Here is a 26,324-nt window from a genome sequence, read left to right as displayed (position 1 = left end):
TTTGAGACAGACTGTCGCTCAGTCTGGAGTGCAGTGGTGCGATCTCGGCTCACTGCTACCTCCACCTACTGGGTTCAAGTGATTCTCCTGCCTCAGCCTCCCTAGTAGATGAGACTACAGGCACGTGCCACCACACCCGGTTAATTTTTGTATTTTTAGTAGAGACGGGGTTTCTCCACGTTGGCCAGGCTGGTCTCAAACTCCTGACGTCAAGCGATCCGCCCGCCTCGGCCTCCCAAAGTGCTGGGATTACAGGTGTGAGCCACTGTGCCCAGCTGGCAATGAATTATCTTTTAATAGAAGGTGGGGCTTATAAGATTTACAAAAATGTCATCTAATTTTTAAAAATTTATTTAAACGTTTTTATTTCTGGAGTTTAAAAACGTGAAAATCTGTAATATGTACCTTTCAAAATTAACCTAATAATTGCTTTTTGACTTCTAGATCTGTAATTCTGTCAAGAAGAGATCCAGTTCTCTTCAAGCTGGTTCCCAGTGGAACAGTTGGTGTAGCAATGGCAAATGCTTCTGTGGTCATCCTTGGGGAAACTACCCACTTCTAACCAAATTGGAAAATGAATAAATGGAAAGTGAAGATGTGCAGTGAAGTTCAGCTTATCACTACTGAGACAGACAGAATTAAAAAGGGAAAGGTAGACTGAGAATTAGGAAGAGAGAGATGCAAAAATTGAACAAAAGTTTGAGAAACAGAGCAGAGGTTCAAATGGAAATAGAGATTCCAGATCTCTCCCATTTCTTCAGGAATAAATACTGCCCTGTAACCACTGGACATTAAATATTTACCTACCATATGAATTTGCTCTTAAAGTGCTACTCATATCCTACCTATCTTTCAATTTAGCAAGAATGGGTAATTCCGTTTTTTTTTTTTTTTTAAAAACAAACTATCCTTCAGGCCTCATCAAGGAGGCTTCATTACGTATACTAGGCCTAAGTATGTCCGTTTCTCATGGATGTATTAGACTGCAACACAATTTTAATCAAATGAGAAGTTTTGAAAAATTCTCTCTAAATATGTATTTTGGATAAACTCAGCAGAAATGTATGGCTAACAATGAAATTAAACCAATAATTGAATGCAAAAATTTGATCTACATTCAAGTTATTTTCCAATACAATTTTTCTTAAAATGTAATAACATCTTTTAGTAGGTAACTCAACAGAATCTTAAAATTCTGTCTTATAGGACAAAATGACATTAAATTTTGTAATCAAATTAGTCAACACATGAAATAACAATTATGTGACCTGCTTGGATAAAGTTCAAATATTGTTAGTCTTATTTCAATGGAAATAACTGTTATACAATAAAGTTCATGCACTATTCATGGCTTAAAAAATCAATTTATATTACTTACTGTTCAGCCATTTTCTACAATGTTTGTGTATGTTAGCTTTACAAGACTTTATGATGTGAACAGTATTCTTTCTCAAGTAGTTTTCAACTAGTCATTTTTTAAAGGCTTAGAAAACAAGCAGTCATTTTAAAAATGTTTTAAATACTTATTTAGCATTTTAAATGCTGAATAATCATGGGGAAAATAGTGAGAAATACAGAGCTATACAGAAAACAAAAAGAAGGAACAGTCTCTATTTTACAAGTCAAGGTCTTTCAGTCTATTATTGGAATAACTAATAATTGAACATAATATTTTTATTGGAGGAAAATACTAGATATCATTATAAAATACTATTAACCAGCCCTTCTTATTTAAATTTAAGTAGAATTATTAAAACTTCTGGGCTGGGCGCAGTGGCTCATGTGGCCAGGCATGGTGGCTCACGCCTGTAATCCCAGCACTTTGGGAGGCTGAAGTGGGCGGATTGCTTGAGGTCAGGAGTTCAAGACCAGCCTGGCCAACACGGTGAAATTCCGTCTCTACTAAAAGTACAAACATTAGCTGGGTGTGGTGGTGTGCGCCTGTAGTCCCAGCAACTCAGGAGGCTGAGGCAGGAGAATTGTTTGAACCCAGGAGGCGGAAGTTGCAGTGAGACGAGATTGCACCACCGCACTCCAGCCTGGGCGACAGAGCGAGACTGTATCAAAACAAACGAACAATAAACTTCTGGTTAATATTAGGATTTTTACAACTGCTTGTTAGGAATTAGCACAAGAAATGCAGAATGGTGGGAAGTTGGGAAATTTGAGATACTAAGTGGGAAAAAAATTCCTTTAAGTATTTGAAATTTTGTTCATGAATATGGCTACTTCTCAGTTCAATACATGATTCTGTATGCAAGCTAGAAATTAGGCTGAGATGGTTTCTTTAGATATCACCTACCCCTGGTATCATTTCTAGCTTCACTAGTTCTTCTTTGTGAATATGAATCAGCTGTTACAATTTCTCCAGGTTTGGCCTAATTGTCCCTGTTCTTGCCAAGGGACAGCCTTAACTTGGCCTGAACTTATTAGCCATCCGTGACGGGGTAAACGATGAATATATGAAAAAAAAGAGTAAGAAAGAGAACAGATGGTGATATGACTTCAATGTTTGTCTCCTTCAAATCTCAGGTTGAAATGTGATTCCCAGTGTTGGAGGTGGGGCCTGGTGGGAGGTGACTGGATCAGGAGGGCAGGCCCCTCATGAATGGTTTAGCATCATCCCCTTGGTGATAAGTGAGTTCTCACTGAGATCCGGTTGTTCAAAAGTGTGTGCACCTCCCCAGTCTCTCTCTTGCTCCCTCCCTTGCCCTTGCACCTTCTGCCATGATTGGAAGCTTCCTGAGACTCTCACCAGAAGCAGATGCTGGCACCACACTTCCTGTACAACCTGCAGAACCATAAGCCAAAATAAATCTATTTTATTTGTAAATTACCCAGTCTCAGGTATTCCTTTATAGTAACCCCAAAATGGACTAATATGGATGGAGAGTGAAATAAATAAGAGGCTCAAAAAAAATATATGGGACAAAGAATAAAAGGAGATAAGCAAAACTCTCTCTTCAGAAGACTCCTATCAGATTATTATAACAAAGAATTGCATATATCATAGAAGCAACATAACTCAGGAGAAAGACTATTAAACAAAAATGTATGTCAAATATAAAGTTATACCCACAATTCCTATCAGTGTTGAACATCTAGCATGTACTACTCAATTAATATGAGATTAAATCACTCACCTTATCAAGTTCACTCGTCAGCTTTTTATTTTCTTCAGTTAACAACACTTTTTCTCGTTCATACTGTTGTTTGAACTCACTTTCAAATTCCTCCCGTTCACTTTGACTAACACAATTCAAAACACAAAAGGAAAAAGGGGAATTAAAGGTCAATTGAAAACTTGAAATTATTTTTCCAATAGTTACATAAAACACAAAATATCAGATTGAACTGCAGAAATGTTGTCCCCATAGAATACAGCTTGTTTATATATAATGACAGGCCTGGTGAAAGCATGTTCCAGGAATTTATATTACAATAATACTGATTTGTTCATTCATTTACCAACTATTTATGGAGTGCTTACTAGGTGCCAAGGAATTGTTGCAGGTCTTGACAGCTACTGCTCTCACAGAGCTTATATTCTGGTAGAGGCAGACTGCCAATGAAGAGTGAGTGAAGTGAACTAATTTCAGATAATAAGTTCTAAATTGTATATACATGGCAATGCAAAAAGTATTTGGGAGAGGGTGGCTACTTTAGATTATATAGTCAGAGAACGTACATCAAGGTTGATAATGGACCAAAATGAAAATAATAATTGCCATTTGCTTCACATACATTACGTTCTATCCAAAGGCAAATTAGTTTGAGACCAAATTAGATACTTTTCTTTGTGTATTTCCACCACAATATTCTTACAAAATACAAAGTTGCTGGGCCCTTATTTAGTATTAGGCCAGAGCCACTTCCTAGTGTTATCAATTTGATTAACAATAGTATTCCAAACATTTTGTTCAAAATTAGAATTTATGAGTTCAGAAATTTTAAAAAATTTACTTCGAAATAATTTCATTATTATTAGCAAAGTTACAAGAATAGTACAAAGAATTTTTGTATACTCTTAACCCAGATTCCCCAATTGTAAATATTTTACTGCATTTTCTCTATTATTGTGTATATACCGATTTTATTAGTGTTCTTCAGAACCACTGAGAGGCAGCTAGCTGCAGATATTATGCCCTATTACCCCTAAATACTCCAGTGTGTATCTTTCAAAGTCAAGGACACTCTGCCATAATCACGAAGCAATCCTCTCAATTTAAAAAAATCAACATTACTAGAACACTTACCATCTGAATTCACAGACCCAATTCAAGTTATCCCAACAATGTCTCCTTTTCTTATGAAGCCCAGGATCCAACTGAGAAACATGTGTTGCATTTAGTAGTCATGTCTCTTCAATTTTCCTTGGTCTAGAACAGTTCCTCAGTCTTCCCTATCTCTCACAACAGTTTTATAATGTATAGGTCTCTAATTATGTACAGTGACACTCAACCTGGGGCCATCTGATGTTTATGACTAGTCTCAAAGAATTCATTTTTGGTTGGAATACCACAAGAACAATGTTTCTCAGTGCATCCCATCAGAAGGTGCAAAATGTTGATCTGCACAACACTGACCAAACCTCTTAGGCTAAGGGTGTGGATTCAGAATGAGTGCAGTCCCCAAGACATGAGATGTGAGAAAGAAAAGAAACTTTTTATGAGAAATGCGAGCCCCTTTAAATTAGCAGGGCCAGACAGGCACTGAAATGTGACTGCAGTCACATCTTATTCTCCCAGTTGAGCTAAGTAATCTACCAGCTATGTGGACTCCAGACTGAGTGTCACCAATAGCTATAAATTAACCCAACAATGCCATATTCTGGACACCATAACTCATACCCTATAGTTCAACAATGTACAGCCAATCATTAATCAATGTTATTTCTGCAAACCAGTGAGAACTCCTGACCAAAGACTTTTGTATGTTCCCTCTCCTGATTTGTCTTTCTTTAAAAACCTGAGCCTCTTTTTTGTTCTCTGGAGCACTTCTCTGTGTTTCCTGGGCTGCAGTCCTCAACCTTGGCCCAAATAAACTCTATATTAATTTTGTCTCAGTTTCTGTCTTTTGGACAACATATTGGAACCTTCAGGCAGCAAAAGACAGTGCTGAGAACTCTGAACCCTCATATTGCTTCAAACCTCTGCAGGTAGAAGCAATCTCATCCCCTTCCTCAAAGCAGCTATAACCTGAGGCAACCAGCCTGTTTTTGCATAAATCATTTATTAACTTCACCTGAAATAGTTACATCAAAAAGGGAGGCCAAGTATCTTTAACACCTACCCAATCACTTGTCATTGTCTTCAGGCCTATGATGACAGTTAAGATCACAGCAGAGACTAGATATAAAAGCAATGAAGGTGTTAAAGCATTTTGGCAATTTATATTGGAAGGAGTATGGGCAGCATACAGAAATGAATTCTAAGAGCTGAGAAAGAAAATAAACTTTTTTTATCTGAGGAATGTGAGACCATTTAAATTATCAGGCCCAGAGAGGTATTTAAAATGTGAGAGCAGTCACATCTCACTCCCACCTTGAGCTAAATAATCACCTCTTGAGGCCACTTGCTATGTGGGCTCTAAACTGATGCCAAGTAGCCATAAAATGCCATACACTGGAGACCATGACTCACACGCTATAGTTCAACAACGAATAGCCAGTCACTAATCAATGTTATTTTGTAAACCAGTGAAAATTCCTGTCAAACAACTTTGTATCAGCCCAGCCCTTGTCTCCTTTCGCTTTTAAAACCCTACTTGTAACAAAGACCTAATGGAGCACTCCTCAAGGTAACCTGGAAGTGTGTTCCTGGCAGCTGTCCTCACTTTGGCTCAAACAAACTCTTTAAACATATCCTGTGCCTCAGCTTCTTCCTTCAGGTCAGAAGGGTGTTACCCCAAGGTGGGTAAATAAAAAATTAAATACAGCCAAATTTATCAAATGCACATACTCATCTAGGATTTGTGGTTTAATGTGTTGACTCAATATTCAGGTGTAGTTTTTCACTGCTAGGCTGAGTAATTGAAGCCTGGACTTTGGACCCAATAGTGGCCTACAGTCAATTAGCTCGAGATATTTGACTTACCGAGCATAAAGGGTCTATTGGCTCAAGGAGATGAGAATGTCAGAGTGGACCTATTATGTGCAACCTGGTCAGCCACCCACAAAGCACTCCTTTCACCAAGGCATTAATAAATACACCAGTGAGAGGGCACATTAGCATCCTGGAGAAACACTATGGTAGGTGTCTTCAGATGACAGTCTGCAAATGACAGCGGAAAATGCCAGAATGGAACTGCATTGCCTGATTTTATTGAAAATAACAGTATTCCAGATTGGCTATTGCACCATCTGCTTTACTTATAGCCTGATGCTTCCAAATCCTCATCCTTTCCCTTAAAATTAAAAGTCACACTCATTTACTTTTAATGAGTTCAATGAATGTATACTTAATAACATCTATTTGTGTTTCATTTGGAAATCTGAGGAAAACATCTGTGATGTGTAGACTTCCTATGCTCACCTTATTTGATTATGTATATACTAGAAAGCATGGTGAAAGGAGAGGTTAGGGAAAGAGGATATATGAACCACAAAATGATTCCTTGTTCTCAACCCTAGATTGTATTAAAAGTTCAATTAAATTTCCAACAGTTCTATCAATACTTTCAGCCATTCCTTCTTACATCTACATATATACACATTTATTATTATAATATTACAAAGCTTATTTAAAATGATAGTTCTGTGGATCATGATGACTTATTTACCCTTAGAAGTAAACACAGTTTTAATAAGACTTAAAAAATCTTCTAAGGAAAAAAGGGGAATAAGTTTTTTGGTTTTTTTGTTTGTTTGTTTGTTTTTTGAGACAAGAGTCTCACTGTATCCCAGGCTGGAGTGCAGTGGTGCGATCTCAGCTCACTGCAATCTCCGCCTTTCAGGTTCAAGCAATTCTCTAGCCTCAGCCTCCGGAGTAGCTGGGATTACAGGCACATGCCACCGTGTCTGGCTAATTTTTGTATTTTCAGTAGAGATGGGGTTTTACAATATTGGCCAGGCTGGTCTCGAACTCCTGACCTCAGGTGATCCGCCCGCCTCAGCCTCCCAAAGTGCTCAGATTACAGGCATGGGCCACCGTGCCCAGCAAGGAATAAGTTTTTGAAGACTGTATTGTTATGTGACAAACAGGCATATATCTACAGCAATTTGATGGATGCTATAGGATGTTAGCAATAAATGAAATTCCATGTGGATCAGTTCTGGGTAATTTTATATGATTGCTTTCTGGTGAACAAACAATGTAAGTAATGGTTGATCTTAAAAGTGTAATCTTAAAAATCTCCTACATAACATTATTGAAGATAAATTATAATTTAAATGACAAATTCAAGGAAAATAAGCCAACCTCCATCTCCAAGCAAATTTGTCACTTCACTACTATCTATAGACAGATGTTAAATTTAGTTATGTTTAGGAAGCTTTCCTAACACAGAAGCAACTTCAATAAAAAAACTGCAAAGACTTTCAGAAAAATATGTACACAAATAAATTGAGTAAAATTTTCATGTAAAACCATTCTTTTTCCTGTTAGCATTAAACAAGCTTAAGTCTCTTCCATATTAAAAATAAAGAAACTCTCCCCATACCCTGTGTCACAATTCATTTCCTAAATCCTTGTCTTCCCACTCACTGGTAAGCATCCTGAAACAGATTCTGTAACTACTTTTTCATCGCTTAGTTGCTCTCCACCACACCAAAATCTGGCTTCTGCCTCCACCATCTCAAGAAAACAGCTCTCTCAAAACTCAACACTGCCTGTGATTACATCCAACCTGCTGGCCACTTTTGACAGTGTTGTCCACTCTTGCCCTCTTGACATGCTGTCTGGCTTTGACTTCAGGGATCCCATGCTCTCCTAGTTTTAGTCTACATTCCTGGCTTCTTTTCAGCTGTCTTTGTGACTCTTCCATCCTTCCTGTAAATATCAATGCTCCTCAGTATTCTGTCTTAGGTGCTGTCTCTTCCCTCTCTACACATGCTGCCTGAGTTAGCTCATCAATGACACCAGTTGGTTTTATTTATGTATTCAGCTGATGATCTCTGAATCTACACTTGAAGCTTTTGTGGCCTTCAAACTGACCTGACATCTCCACAAAGATGTCTTCCAAGCACCACAAGTTCAATATGCCCAACTCAACAAGAGAGCTCAACACACAGACAAGTTCCCACCACCCCATCTATGTCCATATACTCTACTTTCTCTTTTCATGATAGGTTAAAAAAAACAAAACAGGATCGAGTAAGGCCAACCCCTTCATTATGAACATCCTCAAGTACTTTGCTCCAGTACTTTCCTCCTCTCCTCTCTCCTCCAATCATCTATGAGATAATTTCTATCAGATTACAAGCATGCTGTTATTTTTTCCATCTTAAAACACACACACACACACACACACACACACACACACACACACACACAACAAAGTACAATAGTTTTACCTCTATGTTCTGCCTCCAACTGCTCTCCTTCCAGTCTCTTTTGATCCTACTGTGGGGTCTCTGCCTCTACTTTTCCACAAAATTGTTCTTATCAAAGGCACCAATGACCTTCATATTGCTAAACTCAATGTCATTATTTAGTCCTTATCTCACTTGATTCAGAACTCATTTTATTTGACATGCTGACGACTTTATATGCTTTCTTCACTTGGTTTCCAGTGTTACAGTAGGCAGTCAGGCAGACATAAGCAGGACAGGAGGACACCCTCAACCAGGAATGGCCACATCAGGTGATGATCAGATGGTTGTTAAACTGTCTCTCTAAAATAATAATTGGTCACACCTGGTGCCAGGAAAAGGCAGTCTCCCACTAGATAGAAAAGCCTGAAACTGGTGATCAGCAGCTTCCCAATAAGACTCAGGAGTTAGGCAAGTGGGCTCAAGCATGCACACTAAGAGGCAAAATGGTGGAGTTTAACTGGTGGCATATGACCTTCTTCTAGGAGCACTCAACCGGTCAGGGAAGAATGCCTCAAATGAGCACGTGTACAACTTCAGTAAACACACTGTGCATGCAGCCCCTCCCAAGTGCTGGTAGGTCACTGTGCATGTGGACAGCCCACCCCAAGGGAAGAATCAGAGAAGGGATGCAACCCCACAGAAGCATGCCAAGTCAAAGGTTAAACACCAAGTCAAAGGTTAAATCATACACTTGAATCTCTCAAGTCACCCACTTAGCCCAATTCCAAGTGTACTTTGCTTCCTTTTATTCCTGTTCTAAAGCTTTTTAACAAACTTTCACTCCTGTTCTAAAACTTGCCTCAGTCTCTCCCTGTCTTATGCCCCTTGGTCTAATTCTTTATTCTGAGGAGGCAAGAATTGAGGCTGCTGCAAACACATATGGATTCGGCGCTGCTAACACAAGGACACTAAATTTGCCTGTTATTATGCTGTCATTCTCACTGCCCTTTCTCTATCCACTCTGCTGGTTCCTCATCATCTCTTGACTTCCAAAAATTGGAGTATCCCAAGGCTCAGTTCTAGGAAATTTTTTTCTATCTATATCCATTCACTAAGTGTTTTCATACAGTCTCAGAGCTTTAAATGCCATGGAAGTGATAAATATTCTCAGGATTTTACCTCCTGCCCCCAAATCCAGGCTGGTCTATACATCAGCCTATTTGACATCTCCAACTGAATGTCTAATAAGCATCTCAACTGTAACTGTTTAAAATGAGCTCTTTCTGTTTATGAAAGAGTCTTGTCAGGGGAAAAAATGTGCCCTTGATAACACTCCCAATCCCAAACTTGCCTCTCCTGTAGTCGTCCTTTCTAGTAATATATTCTCCCAACTGCTTGGACCAAAAACCTTAGTATCATCCTTGAGTCTTCCTTTTTCTCCCTCATCCCATACCTAGTCCATCAATACATTGCTATCTTTACCTTTAAAGATCATTAAAATTCAAACCCTTCTTATCCCTTTTGCCACTACTCTAGGCCAAAGCCACTGTCATCTTCTGCTTGGATTACTTCAATCGTCTTCTAAGTGGTCTCATCGCTTTTGCTCTTACCTAATTCAGACTACTCTTAACCTAGTATTCAGAGTGATCCTATTAAAACACAAATCAGTTGTCACTTTTCTGCTCAGAATTCTACAATATAGTCATGTAATGCATAATGACATTTTGATCAACTATGGACTGCCATTAGTCCATAATGCATTAGTCCATAACTGCGTAAATTTTTCAACTTTATTATAATCTTATGGGAACACTATGTGCTGTTGAAAAATTCCTATTACCTGTGATATTGTAACTGTTTTAAGTACTAATGTAAAGCATTACTCACGTGTATGTGGTGATGTCGGTGTAAACAAACCTACTGTGCTGCTGGCAGTATAAAAGTATAGCACATACAATTATGTACAGTACATAATACTTAATAATAAATGACTATGTTACTGGTTTATATATTTACTATACTTCTTATCGTTATCTTAGAGTATACGGCTTCTACTTAATATTTTTTTAAAAGTTAACTGTAAAACAACCTCAGGCAGGTCCTTCAGGAAGTATTCCCGAAGAAGGCACTGTTGTCATAGGAAATGACAATTTCATGTATGTAACTGTCCCTGAAGACCTTCTAGTTGTGACTCACCGAGAGCAACTTCCAGTCCTGTAAGCTTCATTCATGGTAAGTGCCTTATATAGGTGTACCCTTTTTAAAAAAAATCTTGTATATAATCACATAACAATACCTTTCTCAGAAAATATCCCTGGTGTTAAGCAATGCATGACTGTAATTCCCTGCAATAGTTTTACTCAGAATAAGAAACTATGCATCCACTAAATATGACTTACAAGGCTTTACATGATGTGGCCCCCTGTTGCCTCCTCTCTCGTCTCTACTATTCTTTTCCCATTATTCTACTTGAGCCACAATGGCCTCCTCACTATTTTGTAAAAAACTTATTCTTCTCCATGTAGAATGCTCTTTTCACACATCTGTATAAACATCTCTTCTTGTTTTAATCTTTAACTAAGAAATCAATCACCTTCTCAGTACAGTTTTCCCTGGCCATCCTGAATTTATATAATTTAACCCTCCCTTGAATGCTTCATAGAACCAATTTCCTCTTACTTTTTTGTTCTTAGCATTTATCATTATCTAATGTATTCTATGTTTTACTTATAGAAAGTTCTATGGGACAGGAATTTTTTTCATTGTTATTGTCTTTTTGTACCAGTCCCTACAACAGTGCGTCAGATATGGTAGGTTAAAAAATATTACTGAATGAATAATGCACCAAATTGAATAAATTTGGGCTTCCAATATAAGCTGAGAATGACAATAACATATATTCAGTTGCCTGAAATCTAGAAAGCTGAGTATAACTGATAATTTCTCCTGCTCCCTCATTTCTCACAGCTGCTTATTATGTTCTCCAGGTTCTATCTTCTTAGTAGATGGAATCCATCCACTTCTCCCCATCTTCACTATCACCACCTGAGGCCCACACCTCATCTCTCGCAGCTGGATTCCTACCTCCAGCCTGCTCCTCCCACTTCACTCTCCACACAGTAGCAAGAGTGGTGATTCAAAAATGTAAATATAATCATGTCACCTTTCTTCAATGGCCTGAGGATAATGTGCAAATGCCTTGTATTCTGTCATAACTTTGCCTCTATTTTACTTTCCAGCTTCATTTCTCACCACTCTCATCTATTTATGTTTCAGTCATAGTAAACAGCTATCATTTTCTGAATGTGGCATGTCCCCCTTTTCCTTTAGATCTTAGCACATCCTCCCTGGACACTCCTCCCTAGCTACTTCTTTCTTACTAATTATATCTCAGCTTAGAAGTTTATCGTTTCTTTCTTTCTTTTTTTCCCTGGTAGAGATAGGGTTTTACTATGTTGCCTGGGCTGGGCTTGAACTCCTGGGCTCAAGTTAGCCTCCTTCCTCAGCCTCTTAAGTAGCTCAGATTATAGGTGTGTGTGTGTGTGTGTGTGTGTGCCATCATACCCAGCTAGAAGTAATTTTGTTCAGAATTATCATCCCATTTGCTTTTCTATCATGCTGTATTATAATTTTCTATCTGCCAATCCTGACTTTGGTCTCCTTTAGGTCTAGGATATGTTTATTGTCTATGTATCTCCAATACTTGACACATAACAGGTACTCAGTAAGTATTTACTGTATAGTAAATAATGTGATTCTTACCTTTCTCTTCTGGTTTTTTCCAATTTGTCTTTTAAAATCATAATTTCTTTGTTGAGAGCAAGTTGCTGACCTTCTGAATCATGCAGTTCTTTCTTAAGATTTTTTATTTCATTTGCATGTATTCCTTCTCTTTTAGATAATTCTTCTTCATAAAAGATACTTTTCTTTTCCAAATCAGTCTTTAGTTTGGTTATCTCTTGCTGATGTTCTATGCTGCATACTCCTGGTGAGTAACTAATTTGTTTTTGCTATAGAAATAATAACAAAAGATTAGTGCATCTACAAGAATAATATTTAAATAACTTCTTTCTGTAATATAAATGAGTATTCATATAACTGCATTTTTTGTACATCCTAACAAAAATAAAATTCTATGTTAAGTCTACTAACTTTTTGCCTGCCATATATTGCAAATATTTTCCTCAGTTTACATTCCTTAATAGTCTGTCTTTGTTGATGTTTTTAAAAAGTTTTCTTCACACAAAGATTACATACTTATTCAAATTTTTGGCTGGGACTTACATGATTTTTTTGCTTTACATTTAAATTTCTAATTTATTTACAATTATTGTTGGTGTATGGAGTGAGAGAAAAATCTAACTGCATCCTAAATCTGATGAAGAACTGATAAAAAGTTTTAAGGACATCTGTGTCTTAAAAAAATTAAAATGGGCAAAGGAATGGTAGAGTAGAATGTACAAAAATAAAGACAGAAACCTTTTGCAATAGTCCTGTGAGAAATGGCAGAGGTCTAAACTAACATCTCCTTCATATCTACACTAGAAAAAAAATGGTAGGTCTCTTCACTTTTAGGTATGATTAAGAAGGAGAAGAAATTGGGTTGAAATCTACCTTTTTAGAAATAAGGCTGAAATATCCTCTCAGTAATAAGAAAGAAAAGAAAATGTAAAGTCCAAAGATTCTTCCAGGTACTGCCTAAAGGGTAAACAGAAACATACAGACTACAGATTATGACTGTAAGATTTCCTAAGCTTTGTAATTTTCCAAAGGTCATTAATTTGTTATATCTTATCTGTCTCCCCAGTTGCAATAAAACTTTTAAAACTAAAAGAATCTATGCACTTAAGTTTAGGGACAACAAAGAATCAAGATCTGGAGGTCACTGTATTCTTTTTTGAAGTCAGTCATAAGGGCAATAAAAACTGGTAAGCGTAGTTGACTTAAAGTAGAAGGAAAAATACCCTGACTCCTTCATATTTGAAGTATATAATTTAAAAAGAGCAAAGGAAGTGATGTGGGCCTGAGAAATAGCCCTGGCGTGTCCACTGCAATATTAACCATTTATCGAAAAAATACTTTTCATGTGCCAGATCCAGATCGTCCAATGGTTTATGAGGCAGCCTAACATGCAAAAGTCTGCTTAACTTGAGAAGAACCAGAGCAAGGCAGATTCTTGCTCTGAAGCATCGCTATGAAAATGATAACTAAATTGACATCTGTGGCACTTACCACTGACCCGTACTATTCTTGCATTTTTCTAACTACTTAAAGAAAAGAACACTTTTAGTTTGATGTTCTGTTTATTGTGATGACTGTTGGGATGGCAGCAGCATGTACAGTAAGTTTCAAGAAAAAAAAATTCCCCTGAAATCAAAACCTAACAAAGATACCAACAATTATGGTTACAGATGCATATCACTTATTGATAAGAATGTGAAAAGCCAAATAGAACACAAATGATATTATTAAACCATCTGTAAAAAAGAAAAACCTATCAAGAAATAATAGGTTTTATTGAAGACACCGAAGATAATTTAATGTCAGCAAACTTATTAATGTGTCATAAAATGAATTATTTTAATAGATTAAATTTTAAAATCCAAATGATAATCTCAGTATGTAAAAATCCAAATGATAATCTCAGTATGTACCCCTACCCAATAGCATTTTATAAAATCTAGTAATAATTCCAAATACTACTCTAAGTCCCACAATAAAACCATTACATAAAAAAAACCAGTAATTCTTTTAATTTAAAAGTATCCATTTTGAGCTATCAAAATACTATTTACGTGAAACATCAGAGATACATCGAGTAAATTCAGAAATATCAACAAAAAGGATGTCTTCCATTACCACTCTTATGCGACATTCATTTCAGACCAACATATAAAATTGTCTCTCTGACCAACATGTAAAATAGTTTAAAAAATGAATATTGTAAAGAAAAATAACATATTTATCATTTCTATTTAATTGTTCACCCAGAAAATACAAATAAATCTAGTGAAATGTGTTAGAATTGATAGTTGAGTAAAGCAATAGCATATAAGATAAACACAAATCAATACTTCCAGATATTAAAATAAGCAATAAACATAACAAAAATTTCATTGTTAATTGAAGGATAATAGTGAGAAATTTCTGATTCATATGAGAAACCTACAAGTCTTGAAACAAAGTATTTAAAAGGGAAGATTAAATGTACATATTCAATATTTTTCATGTTATCTTCCACATAATTCTAATTAAAAGTTCTTTATAAATGTGGAGATAGAAGGGCATGGAGACATGTTTCTACTCCATGGATAAGAATAAACTGGTAAAAATGTCAAAGAAAATACCAAGGGGTGCATGGGAAAATATACTTTTCAAATATTAAAACATACTATAACTCTTTACTAAAGTAACACTATGACAGATCTGCTCCCCGAAATAATTTAATTCAATATATGAGACATCTTCAGTCATTGGGTAAGGCAATGATTAATAAATGAAATTGGAATCACCAGCTAGCAATAAAATAACAAAAATCAATCTCATGTCATACCATTTAGCAAAACAAACTCCTAATAGATTAAACAGTTAATTATTTTTAGACCCATCAAACATCCAAAAGAAAGCAGAATTAAATACTTATCAAAACTCTGAGAGGAGAAGGACAAGCCAAGCTTTGAAGCGACAGAAGAAACACTGAGAAAAACCAACAAATCTTCTATAATTTTAAAAAGAAACAAGATCAAAATTAAGGGATACATGATAAATTGGTTAAATAGTTGCTGAAAATACTTCAAAAAGTAAAATTTTTACTGTGCAGAGAGTTTTATGAATTGGTAAGAAAAACATTAAGACTACTAAATTAAATTAGCAAATAAAGAGAGAATTTACGAACAGAAAATATGATTAATAAAACAATCCACTAATAAACCAAGAAATAAAGAGGTACAACTTTTTTGGCCTCTCATATTTGCAAAGATTTGTGGGATTTATCACATAAATTAGCCTTAAAATAATCGCTAACTTCGTTTCTAGGTGCCTGTTCTAAGAAAATGATACAGAAAAAGCAGTGCATAAAGGTGTTTTTGGCAATTATAATACTGCAAAGAATTTTTAAAGGTAACAATAGAAAATTGGTTATGCAGATAGTCTTCTTGAATTATTTATAATCACTAAAATTATGTTTGTGATAATTTTGTAATAACAAATAGAAATAACTAGGTATGTGAAAATTCTTCTTGAACTACTTAAAATCATTAAAATTATGTTTGTGACAATTTGGTAATGAAAGTAAAAATGCTTATTACACTATTAAGTGAAAAATGTAAGTGTATGGGTTGAACTGTGTTACCCTCAAATTCCTATGCTGAAGCCCTAACCACCAGTACTTCAGAATGTAACCTTACTTTAAAATATGGTTTTAAGAGGTAAATCGAATCAAAACGGTAAGGCACACCCCTAATTCATTAAGACTGCGTCCTTATAAAAAGAGAAATCTGGACACAGACACACAGGGAGAACTCCATGTGAACATGAAAGCAGAGATCAGGGTGATGTATCTTACAAGCCAAGCAATACCAAAGACTGTCAGCATGCCACCAGAAGCCAACCATACCAATATCTTGATTTTGAACTTCTAGCCTCCAGAACTGAGACAGTTCTGTGTTTTAAGCCACCCAGTGTGTGGTACTTCACAACAGCATCCCCAACAAACTAACACAATAGGGAAAAAAAAATACCTCTAGTAACATCACAGCATCATATATAACAACTTAAAAGTTTAAAAAATTTTTTTTATTGAAATGTGATTCACATATCATACAAATCACTCATTGAAAAGTGTAAAATTCAATTATCTTGTTATACTGCATTAATAGTTTTTAAGTGGTAAAACAACATGCAACAAAATTTTCCATTTTAACCATTCTACATGCACAATTCAATGGCATTAATTACATTTGCAATGCTATATAAATATCACCAGTATCTATTTCCAAAATTTTTTCATCATTCCAACAAAAAATTCTGTAACCATTAAGAATTAACTCCCTGTTCCCCACTCCACCCAAACCCTGGTAACCTCTATTCTACTTTGTATCTGTGAATTTGCCTATTCTCTTTTTTCTTTTTTTTTTTTGAGACAGGGTCTCACTCTGTTGTCCAGGCTGGAGTACACTGGCACAATCATGACTCACTGCAGCCTCGACCTCAAGCAATCTTCCCACCTCAGCCTCCTGAGTAGCTGGGACTACAGGCATCTACCACCGTGCCCAGCTAATTTCTTAATTTTCTGTAGAGATGGGGTCTCACTCTGTTGCCCAGGCTGGTTTTGAACTCCTGGGCTCAAGTAATCCTCCTGCTTCGGCCTCCCAAAGTGCTGGGATTACAGTCATGAGCCACTGCATCGGGCCTGAATTTGCCTATTCTAAATTATTTCACATAAGTGGAATCATATAGTATTTGTCCTGTTGTGTCTGGCTTCTTTTACTTAGTACGTTTTCGAGATTCAGCCACGTTGTAGCATGTATCATGACTTCATTCCTTTTCATAGATAAATGATACTCCATTGTATTTACATACCACATTTTCTTTATCCATCTGTTGATGAACACTTGGATTGTTTCCACCTTTTGGCTACTGCAATAATACTTCAATAAACACTTGTGTAAAGCATCTATTAGAGTTCCTATGTTCAAATATTTTGGGTATATACCTAGGAGTGGAATGGCTGGATCATGTGGTAGTTCTGTTTGACTTTTTGAGGAACCACTACATTGTTTCAAAAGTGGCTACATTATTTTATACTTTCTTTAGCAACATATAAGGGTTCCAATTCTCTACCTTCTTGTTAAGACCTACCTTCTTTTTCTTTCTTTTTAGTTTTAGCTATCCCAGTACATATGAAGTGGTATCTCATTTTGGTTTTAATTTGAATTCCCCTAGTGATTAGTAATGTTGAGCATTTTTTAATTTGCTTATTGACCATCTATATATATCTTCTCTGGAGAAATGTCTATTCAAGTCTTTTGCCCATTTTTTGATTGAGTTGTCTTTCTGTTGTTGAGCTGTAGTTCTTCATATAATCTGGATATTAAATTGTTATCACATATATGATTTGCAAATATTTTCTTGCATTCCTTAAGCTGTCTTTTTACTTTCTTAATAATGTCCTTTGATACCATACACATTAAGTTTTAATTTTGATAAAGCCCAATTTATACTTTTTTGTTATTTATGCATCTATATTAATAAGAAACGTTGGTCTGTAATTTTGTGATTTTTTTGTCTGGCTCTGGTATTCAGGGTAATGCCAGCTTCACAGAATCAGTTAGGAAGTGTTTCCTCCTCTTCTATTTTAAAAAGAGTTTGAGAAAGATTGGTGTTAATTCTTCTTTCAGTATTATTTCTAAGAATCCATTATCAAATCCAAGGTCTCTTGAGTTTTATAGTTGTAGCTGTAAGATTTCAGTTGCTGATCCAATTTGAGTTAATTTGTATAACTGGTGTGATGCAGGTGACCAATTTCATTCTTTTGTAGGTTAATATTCAGTTGTCCCAAAACATCTGTAGAAACTATTCTTTCCCCATTGAATGGACTTAGTACATTTGTCAAAAATTAATTGGCCATAGATACATGCATTTATTTCTGTATTCTTAATTATATTTTATTGGTCTGTATGTCTATCCTTATGACAGTACCACATTGTTTTGATTACTGTAACTTTGTAGTAAGTTCTGAAGTATGACTCCTCCAACTTTGTCCTTTTTTTATGATTGTTTTGGCTGTCCAGGTCCTTTGCAATTCCATATGAATTTGAGGATCAGCTTTTTATTTCTGCAAAAAAGACTTTGAATTTTGATAGGGACTGAATTGAAGCTGTACATAACTTTAGGTAGTAGTACTGCATCTTAACAATATTAAATCCCACTATTCATAAACATGAGATGTCTTTCCATTTATTTAGATTTTCTTTAATTCCTTTCAGCAATGTTTTGTCATTTTTAGTTGGTTAAATGTGTCCCAAGGGATTTTATTCTTTTAGATGCAATTGTTAAGTGGAATTGCTTTCTTAATATTCTTTGCAGACTGTTCGTGCTGGCTTATAGAAACACAAGTGATTGCTGTGTGTTGATCTTGCAGCCTGGAACTTGGGTGAATTTATTTTAAGCTCAAGTCTCAAGTACCTTTCTTTTTGAGACAGGGTCTCACTCTGTCACCCAGGCTGGAATGCAGTGGCCCAATCATGGCTCACTGAAGTCTCGACCTCCGAAGTCTCAGGTGATCCTCCTGCCTCAGCCCCCGGAGTAGCTGGGACGACAGATGCCTTCTCAAAAAAGAGTTTGGGAAGGATTGCTGTTAATTTTTCTTTAAGTGTTTGGTTCAATTCAGCAGTGAAGCGGTGTGGTCTTGGACTTTTCTTTGTCAGAAGGTGGCCTGTCTTTTTTTAACAAGCCGCTGGAGTGGGGTTGTGGAGTGCAGGAGGGTCTGTCAGAAGGTTTTTGATTACTGATTCAATGTCTTTACTTGTTATAGGTCTGCAGAGATTTTCTATTTTGCCATGAGTCATACTGGGTTATTTGTATCCTTCTAAGAATTTGTCCATTTCATCTAGGTTATCTACTCTGTTGGCATACAGTTGTTCCTCTTATAATTCTTTTGTTTTCTGTTGGTCAGTAATAAAATTTTCCCTTATACTTCTGATTTTAGTTATTTGCAACATCTCTCTCTCTTTAGCTCTTTTTATTGGGAAGGGGTCAGTCTAATTAAAGGCTGTCAATTTTGTTGACTTCTAACCAACTAACTTTTTGTTTTATTGATTCTATTATTTTCTAGTCTTTATTTTATTTAGCTGTGCTCTACTCTTTATTATTTCATTCCTTCTGCTATCTTTGGATTCAGTTTGCTCTTCTTTTTCTAGTACCTTAAGATATAAAGTTAGGTTACTGATTTTTACTTTCTTCCCTTTTAGTCCTTCCTTTTAATATAGGCATTTATAGTTACAAATTTCTCTCTTGAGCACTGCCTTTATGGCATCTGTAAGTTCTGGTGTATTGTATTTTCATTTTCATTCATGTATTTTCTAATTTCCCTGGTGATTTATTCTTTGACCTATGGTTGCTTAAGAGTGTGTTCATTAATTTCTACATATTTTTGAGCATTCCAGGTTTTTTTTTTTCCCTGTAATTGATTTCTAGCTCCATTCCATTGTGGTTGGAGATGATACCTCATACGACTTCAGTCTTCTTCCATTTACTAAAATGTTTTTTGGCCTAACATATGGTCTATCCTGGAGAATCTGCCATGTGTACTTTAAAAGAATGTATATTTTGCTGTTGTTGGGTGAAAAGTTCTATACATGGTTGTCTCTCAGTATCCATAGGGCACTGATTCCAGGACCCTACTTGAATACCTAAAATCCACGGATGCTCAAGTCTCATATATACAATGGTACAGTGTTTGCATACAACCTACACACATCCTCCCAAATACTTTAAATCACCTCTAGATTACAGTCACATATTGCTAAACGACAGGGAAATATTCTGAGAAATGCATCTCATTAGGTGATTTTGTCCTTGTGTGAACATAAATTGTACTTCCACAAACCTAGATGGTACAGCCTACTACACACCTAGGCTATAGGGTATAGCCTATTGCTCCCAGGTTACAAACCTGTACAGTATGGTACTGTCCTGAATACTGCAGGGAACTGTAACACAACAGTAAACACTTGTGTCTCTAAATATAGAAAAGATACAGTAAAAACATCATATAAAAGATAAAAAAGGTATGTCGCATATAAATATGGTATAAAAGTAAGGTATAAAAAATAAAAAATGGTATGTCATATAGAGCATTATGTATGGAACTTAACAGGACTGGAAATTGGCCTGGATGAGTTAGTGACTGGTGAGTGAACATGAAGGCCTAGGACATTACTGTACACTACTGGAGACCTGATAAACACTTTATACTTAGGCTACACTATTTTTAAAATTTTACTTATCCAATAAAAAACTTGGCTTACTATACCTTTATAAGCTATTTACTATTTTAAAACTTTCTGAACTCTTCTGTAGTAACACTTAAAATACAAACACATTGTACAGATGTACAAAAATGTATCTTTTTTTTTGAGACAGAGTCTCACTCTGTCACCCAGGCTGGAGTGCAGTAACTCAATCTCAGCTTATGGCAATCTCTGCCTCCCAGGTCCAGGCGATTCTCGTGCCTCAGCCACCAGAGTAGCTGGGATTACAGGCATGCGCCACCACGTTCAGCTAATTTTTGTATTTTTAGTAGAGACGGGGTTTCACTATGTTGGCCAGGCTGGTCTCAAACTCCTGGCCTCCAGTGATCCACCTACCTCGGCCTCCCAAAGTGCTGGGATTACAGGTGTGAGCCACCGCACCTGGCTATCTTTCTTTATATCCATTTTCTATAAGCTTTTTTCTATTTGTAAAATTTTTATTTGTTTTACTTTTGAAACATTTTTGTTAAAAATTAAGACACAAACACACACATTAATATAGGGTTTACACAGGGTCAAGATCATCAAGACGTTACTAGATGATAGGAATTTTTCCAACTCCGTTATACTCTTAAGGGACCATTGTTGTATATGCAGTCTGTGGCTGATCAAAACGTCACGATCTCTACTTACAATACCTAATGTGATATAAATGCTATATAAGTAGGTTTTACATTTGGAACAATGACAAGAAAAATCATCTGTACATGTTCGGTACAAATGCACCCATCTAATTTTCTTCCTCCAAATATTTTTGATCCATGGTTGGTTGAATCCACGAATGTAGAACTCATGGATATGAAGGGCTGACTCTGTATCTGTTAGGTCTAGTTGGTTATAATGGTGTTCACAACCTCAATATCCTTATTGATCTTGTGTGCATATGTTCTATCCATTATTAGAAGTGAGATATTGAAGTCCTTAACTCTTTTTGTAGGGCTATTTCTCTCTTTAAGTCTGTCAAAAGTATTCTCAATGAAGTGAAGATTCCTACAATCTTTAAAAGGGCCAAAATATGTTTTAACCCTTTACTACATGCCAGGTTCTGGCCTATACATGTTAAATGCATTAACTTATTTACTAGGTAGGTGTTATATTATCTCAAATTTCTAAATGACACAGAGATGTGTTTGGCAAGTAGGTAAACATGATACAGAGTCTCCAATGAAGTAATGTTTATTGTAGAAAAAAATAAAAAGCAAACCATTAGATAAATCATGTGAATGAAAGTTAGAAAACCTGGGTTTACATTGTACTCTATCACTTATGACTATAAAATATTTAACTCTTCTGACCCTCAATTTTCTCAAATAAAAATAATGCCTAAGATTTCTTCCAGTTTGTACTTTATTATTCTTATCATCCAAAGCACCCAAAGCAGGCCCTGACTGAAAAGTATCTGGGATGGTGATGTAATTACTTCTACATACTAATCCTGCTCTAGAGGTATATAGAAAACACATCTCTACTTCGTAAAGCTAACCAGGACTATGAATTCATGATGAACTAAAACTCCCAAAACAAAAACAAGAATAAAATCAAGAGTTTATATTTATATTTACAGCAAAGGAATTTGACTTGCAACCACTGAAATTCAATTGTCAGACAAAGTAAGCTCTGACCAATTCTACCACATGATTCATTCATTAACTTAACAGGTTTATTAAACAAGTATTAAATATCTGGTCCTTTGCCAGGGCCAAATTAACAATATAACTGTCTGTGTTTTCAATAAGCTAGGTCACAGTTTAGTTGGAAATATACAGATTTGCAAATAAATAATTACAATAAGAGCTAAGCTACAGGTATTAACAGAATTCCAAGAAGCAGTACAGGAGTATGTAGATTTTAAGGAGTATGATTCTTACATGTTATGGATAATTAGACACTAGACTAAGCATGGTCCTAAAAGAAGTAGGTGAAATGGGGGCTGACAGATATAGCAGAGAAAACAGGATGGAAAAAGTTTCCAGTCAAAAAAGATAAAAGGCAGATACCACATTCAGACTATTACTTAGTATGGTAAAAATATCACGTCAATTTGATCTTAATTCACTCACTGTAATATACATAATACTATTATACTAACAGTTACTGAACACTTATAATGTGTCAGCTTACAAATGTATGTATGTACTCGTGACATGAAATAGTTTTATAGAGGAGAAAATTAAAGTATAATGAGGTTAAATGTTGTTTTGTTTTGTTTAAGATGGAGTTTCGCTCTTGCCCAGGCTGGAGTGCAATAGTGCGATCTAGGCTCACTGCAACCTCCACCTCCCGGGTTCAAGCAATTCTCCTGCCTCAGCCTCCTCAGTAGCTGGGATTACAGGCGTGCGCACCATGCCTGGCTAATTTTGTATTTTTAGTAGAGATGGGGTTTCGCCATGTTGGTCAGGCTGGTCTCGAACTCCTGACCTCAAGTGATCTGCCCATCCCGGCCTCCCAAAGTGTTGGGATTACAGGCGTGAGCCACTGTGCCCGGCCCCATAATGTTCTGTCCAATGTTACATGTTACACAGCAAGTAACTGGTGAAAGCAAGAAGTTAAGAATAGGTAGTCTAACTCCAGAACGGCTCAAGAATTTCCCTTGCAAAGCACCTTCTGCTGAGATGTTTTAGACTATGCCCATTATCATCTTATCCTAACAGACACAAGTGTCTGCAAAGCTACCCCTGAGCTTCTCCTGAGTCATTTATGAGATATATAGAGGGTCTGGATATCTAACCATGACTCCCATGCAGATTACCAGTACATCTTGTGTAGGTCTTCATAAACATTCTAACTCCCTCCTGATAGATTCATATTTCCCACTAAACATAGTCCTCCATTTTCTTCAGCATAATTAAGAAATCTGTATTAGCTTCCTACTGGTAAGAACGAGAATTATGAATAGTAGGTTTGAAGAAAGGCTAGTTTTCACTGCACACCAAATACAGTATACAAGCTAACACTCCTAACAAGCCTAAAGAGAAGAAAATTAATTAAGCTTCATAAATGTGAAGCCAAAAGATACCTTCAGTCCCTCCAATTCATTTTCCAGTTGCTTAGAATAGTGCTCACTCTGTTCACGTAGCTTCCTGTCTTTAGATGCTTCAGCAGCTAGAGCTTCTGTATGAACTTCCAGCTTTAAAACAGAATGAAAAATGCAGATTTTACGGTTATAATTTTTTTCCAAACAAAACAGTTATCCCAATGAGAATTTACCTTGTAACAGGAAGATAATTCAAATGTTTAAATCCATATTAAATAATATTAACAAACTATAAAAATAACTTTAAAAATATTTTTAAAAATTATATATTATATTACTAGTCTCAAAAAGCAGCTTTAATCACTATCCCATGGGCACTACAAAATTTGCCTGACTACTAACCTCTTTTTTGGCTCTTTCTGTTCTGCGCAGTTCTTGCCTTAAGCTTTCAACTTTTTGCATCACCAGGTCCACCTCTTCTTCCTTATCTCGGACATGGCGAGCAAGTTTCTGTTTTTGGGTGTGCAATTCTGTTAGCCGCTCATTGATCTCCATGAATTCCTGCATGGCCAGTTTCCTCTGACAGTGTGCGTCTTTCAGCTCTTTGGACTGGTTTTTTAATCGCTCACTAGCCTGGACTAGTTCCTACAGTTTTGTAAAAAGAATATAAGTTACCAATTCTGCAACCTAGAGACCAAATTTGGCCATCAGAATAGCTATTATTAAGTCAAGAAGAGCCAAAATTATTCACCTTAGGACAAATTAAAAGAAATAAACTACTTCTGAACAGATATTAACGGCATGGTGTCCTGATATAGTCTCAATTCCTTATGCTAATACAGTAAATGCACAGGAGCTGCTGATTTAACCTTATAGTACCTTAGTTTCCACAAATGAGGAAAAAGTTTAGGAATAAACGATATGATGGTCAAAATAAATATTTGTGAAATTTAATAAATATTTGTGAGGTTGTTTTCATAAAAAACAAGTGTTGCCCTTGACATGGAGGCTACGCCTCAAGCCAGAAGCAAGGAGATAGAAACTAAACCGGAGACTCCCTAATTAAAATGAGAAACTTAGAGGAGAGCTAAAGTGGACTCAGGGCAGTACCACTACCTGCCTCCCAGCAAAAGGAAATGCAAATTTTCTTTGGGGGAAAGAAGTGCAATGAAATCTGAATTTTTCACATATTAAGAACAAACAAGAATGAGCTCACAACCACAGATTCCAAAATACTCAAAGAACAAAGCACCACAATCAAACAACAAAAACAATAAAAATAAACATCAAAGGTATCTTGGTATTAAAATCATTAGATATCAACACAAAATTGCTACATATGAAATGTTTCAAGGAATAAAGGATGAAATAATAAAAACGAAAAAATGACAAAAGGCTATTAAAAATGATCAAGCAGATTTATAGAAGAACTGTATGGAACATTTAGAAATAGAAAACATAAGGCCAGGCACAGTTGCTCTCATCTATAATCCCAGCACTTTGGGAGGCTGAGGCAGGAGGATTGCTTGAGCCAAGGAGTTCAAGATCAGCCTAGGCGACATTGTGAGACCTTATCTCTACAAAAAATAACAATGTAAAAAAAAAAAAAAGGCCAGGTATGGTGGTATGCACCTATAGTCGTAGCTACTAAGGTGGGAAGATGACTTGAGCCTGGGAGGCTGAGGCTGCAGGGAGCTGAGATCACTCCATTGCACTCTAGTTTGGGCAATACAGTGAGACTCCAACTCAAAAAAAAAAAAAAAAAAAAGAAAAGAAGTGGAAAAAATATAAATGTTAAAATTAAAGACATGCATCCATCACCACAGGAAGCTCTACATTTATGAATCAAGAAAAAATTTAGAAAACCCAAACCAGAAGTGTTCAAAAAATGATGCTGGGTAATACCAAAGAGAAATAAAAGACCGTAAAGAAATCAGAGGGAAAGAAAGACAAATCACCTATTCCCCATCCTCAAATAAGGCGGGGAGGAGGAAAATTAGACTAAGAACAGACACTGAAGAAGTAACAACAGCAACAGAAACAGGGTAAAATATTTTCAAAGATATGAGAAGATAATTAAAATTATATACCCCAAAAATTACTTTTCAAGTCTGAGGCTTCATATAAACAAAACTGACAGAGCTTACCATAATCAGATCTGCACTAAAGGAACCAGTAAAGCTTTATTTCAGGAAAAAAAAAAAGATTTTAGATATCTAATGCAAGAGAAATGAAGAGCTAATAAAATGGTTAACATGAATGTGAATGTGAACAAATGTGTATATAAGATTATACTATAAAAATGTTAACTTTGTACAGTAAACAAAAGATAACAGCTAAAATACTGGCCAATAACAACACATAAAGCTGTAAAGAGGTAATACAGCTTGAATAATCCAAAAAATTTGAAATCTGAAATGTTTCAAAATCCAAAACATTTTGAGTGCCAACATGATGTTCAAAGGAAATGCTCACTGGAGCATTTCAGATTTTGGATTTTCAGGTTAGAAATACTCAATTGGTATAATGCAAATATTCCAAAATCCAAATGCTGGTCCCAAGCATTTCAGATAAGGGATACTCAATCTGTAAAATTAAACGTCTTTAAATTGTTTGTGGGAAATAGTTTTAGGATATTTAACTTAAACTTAAACTTGGTTAATACACATGGTAGAAGCCAAGAGTAACCACCAAAAGACTAGAGAGTAAACTAAAATGTCAACAACAACAAATTTCAGTGAAGAAGAAATAAATGATTTTGCAAACAAAAAGAGTTCTGGAGACTGCTGCGCAAGAATGTAAATACACTTAACATTACTTAACTGTGCACTTGAAAATTGTTTAG

The 26,324-nt window shown here is 35.9% G+C and overlaps 1 protein-coding gene across 22 annotated transcripts in view; it reads right to left on the bottom strand.

The window, feature by feature from the left end:
• Window positions 1–26,324, bottom strand: part of CDC42BPA (CDC42 binding protein kinase alpha) — a 331,921-nt gene that overhangs the window by 102,210 nt on the left and 203,387 nt on the right. For 19 of the 22 annotated variants that reach the window (XM_034947986.3, XM_034948052.3, XM_034948013.3 and 16 more), the window contains exons 13-16: window positions 23,882–24,124; window positions 23,522–23,632; window positions 12,236–12,483; window positions 3,144–3,249 (exon numbers count right to left, since the gene is read on the bottom strand). In XM_034947986.3, the coding sequence (XP_034803877.2) occupies window positions 3,144–3,249; window positions 12,236–12,483; window positions 23,522–23,632; window positions 23,882–24,124 (708 nt within the window). The remainder of the gene's footprint in view (window positions 1–3,143; window positions 3,250–12,235; window positions 12,484–23,521; window positions 23,633–23,881; window positions 24,125–26,324) is intronic. The other 3 variants (XM_034948065.3, XM_063596253.1, XM_003814935.6) reach the window with 1 other exon arrangement.

Source organism: Pan paniscus, chromosome 1 (assembly GCF_029289425.2).
Source record: "Pan paniscus chromosome 1, NHGRI_mPanPan1-v2.0_pri, whole genome shotgun sequence".
Lineage (NCBI taxonomy): Eukaryota > Metazoa > Chordata > Mammalia > Primates > Hominidae > Pan > Pan paniscus.
The sequence above is the reverse complement of the archived record's forward strand: the minus strand, read 5'-3'. Positions and strand labels throughout refer to the sequence as shown.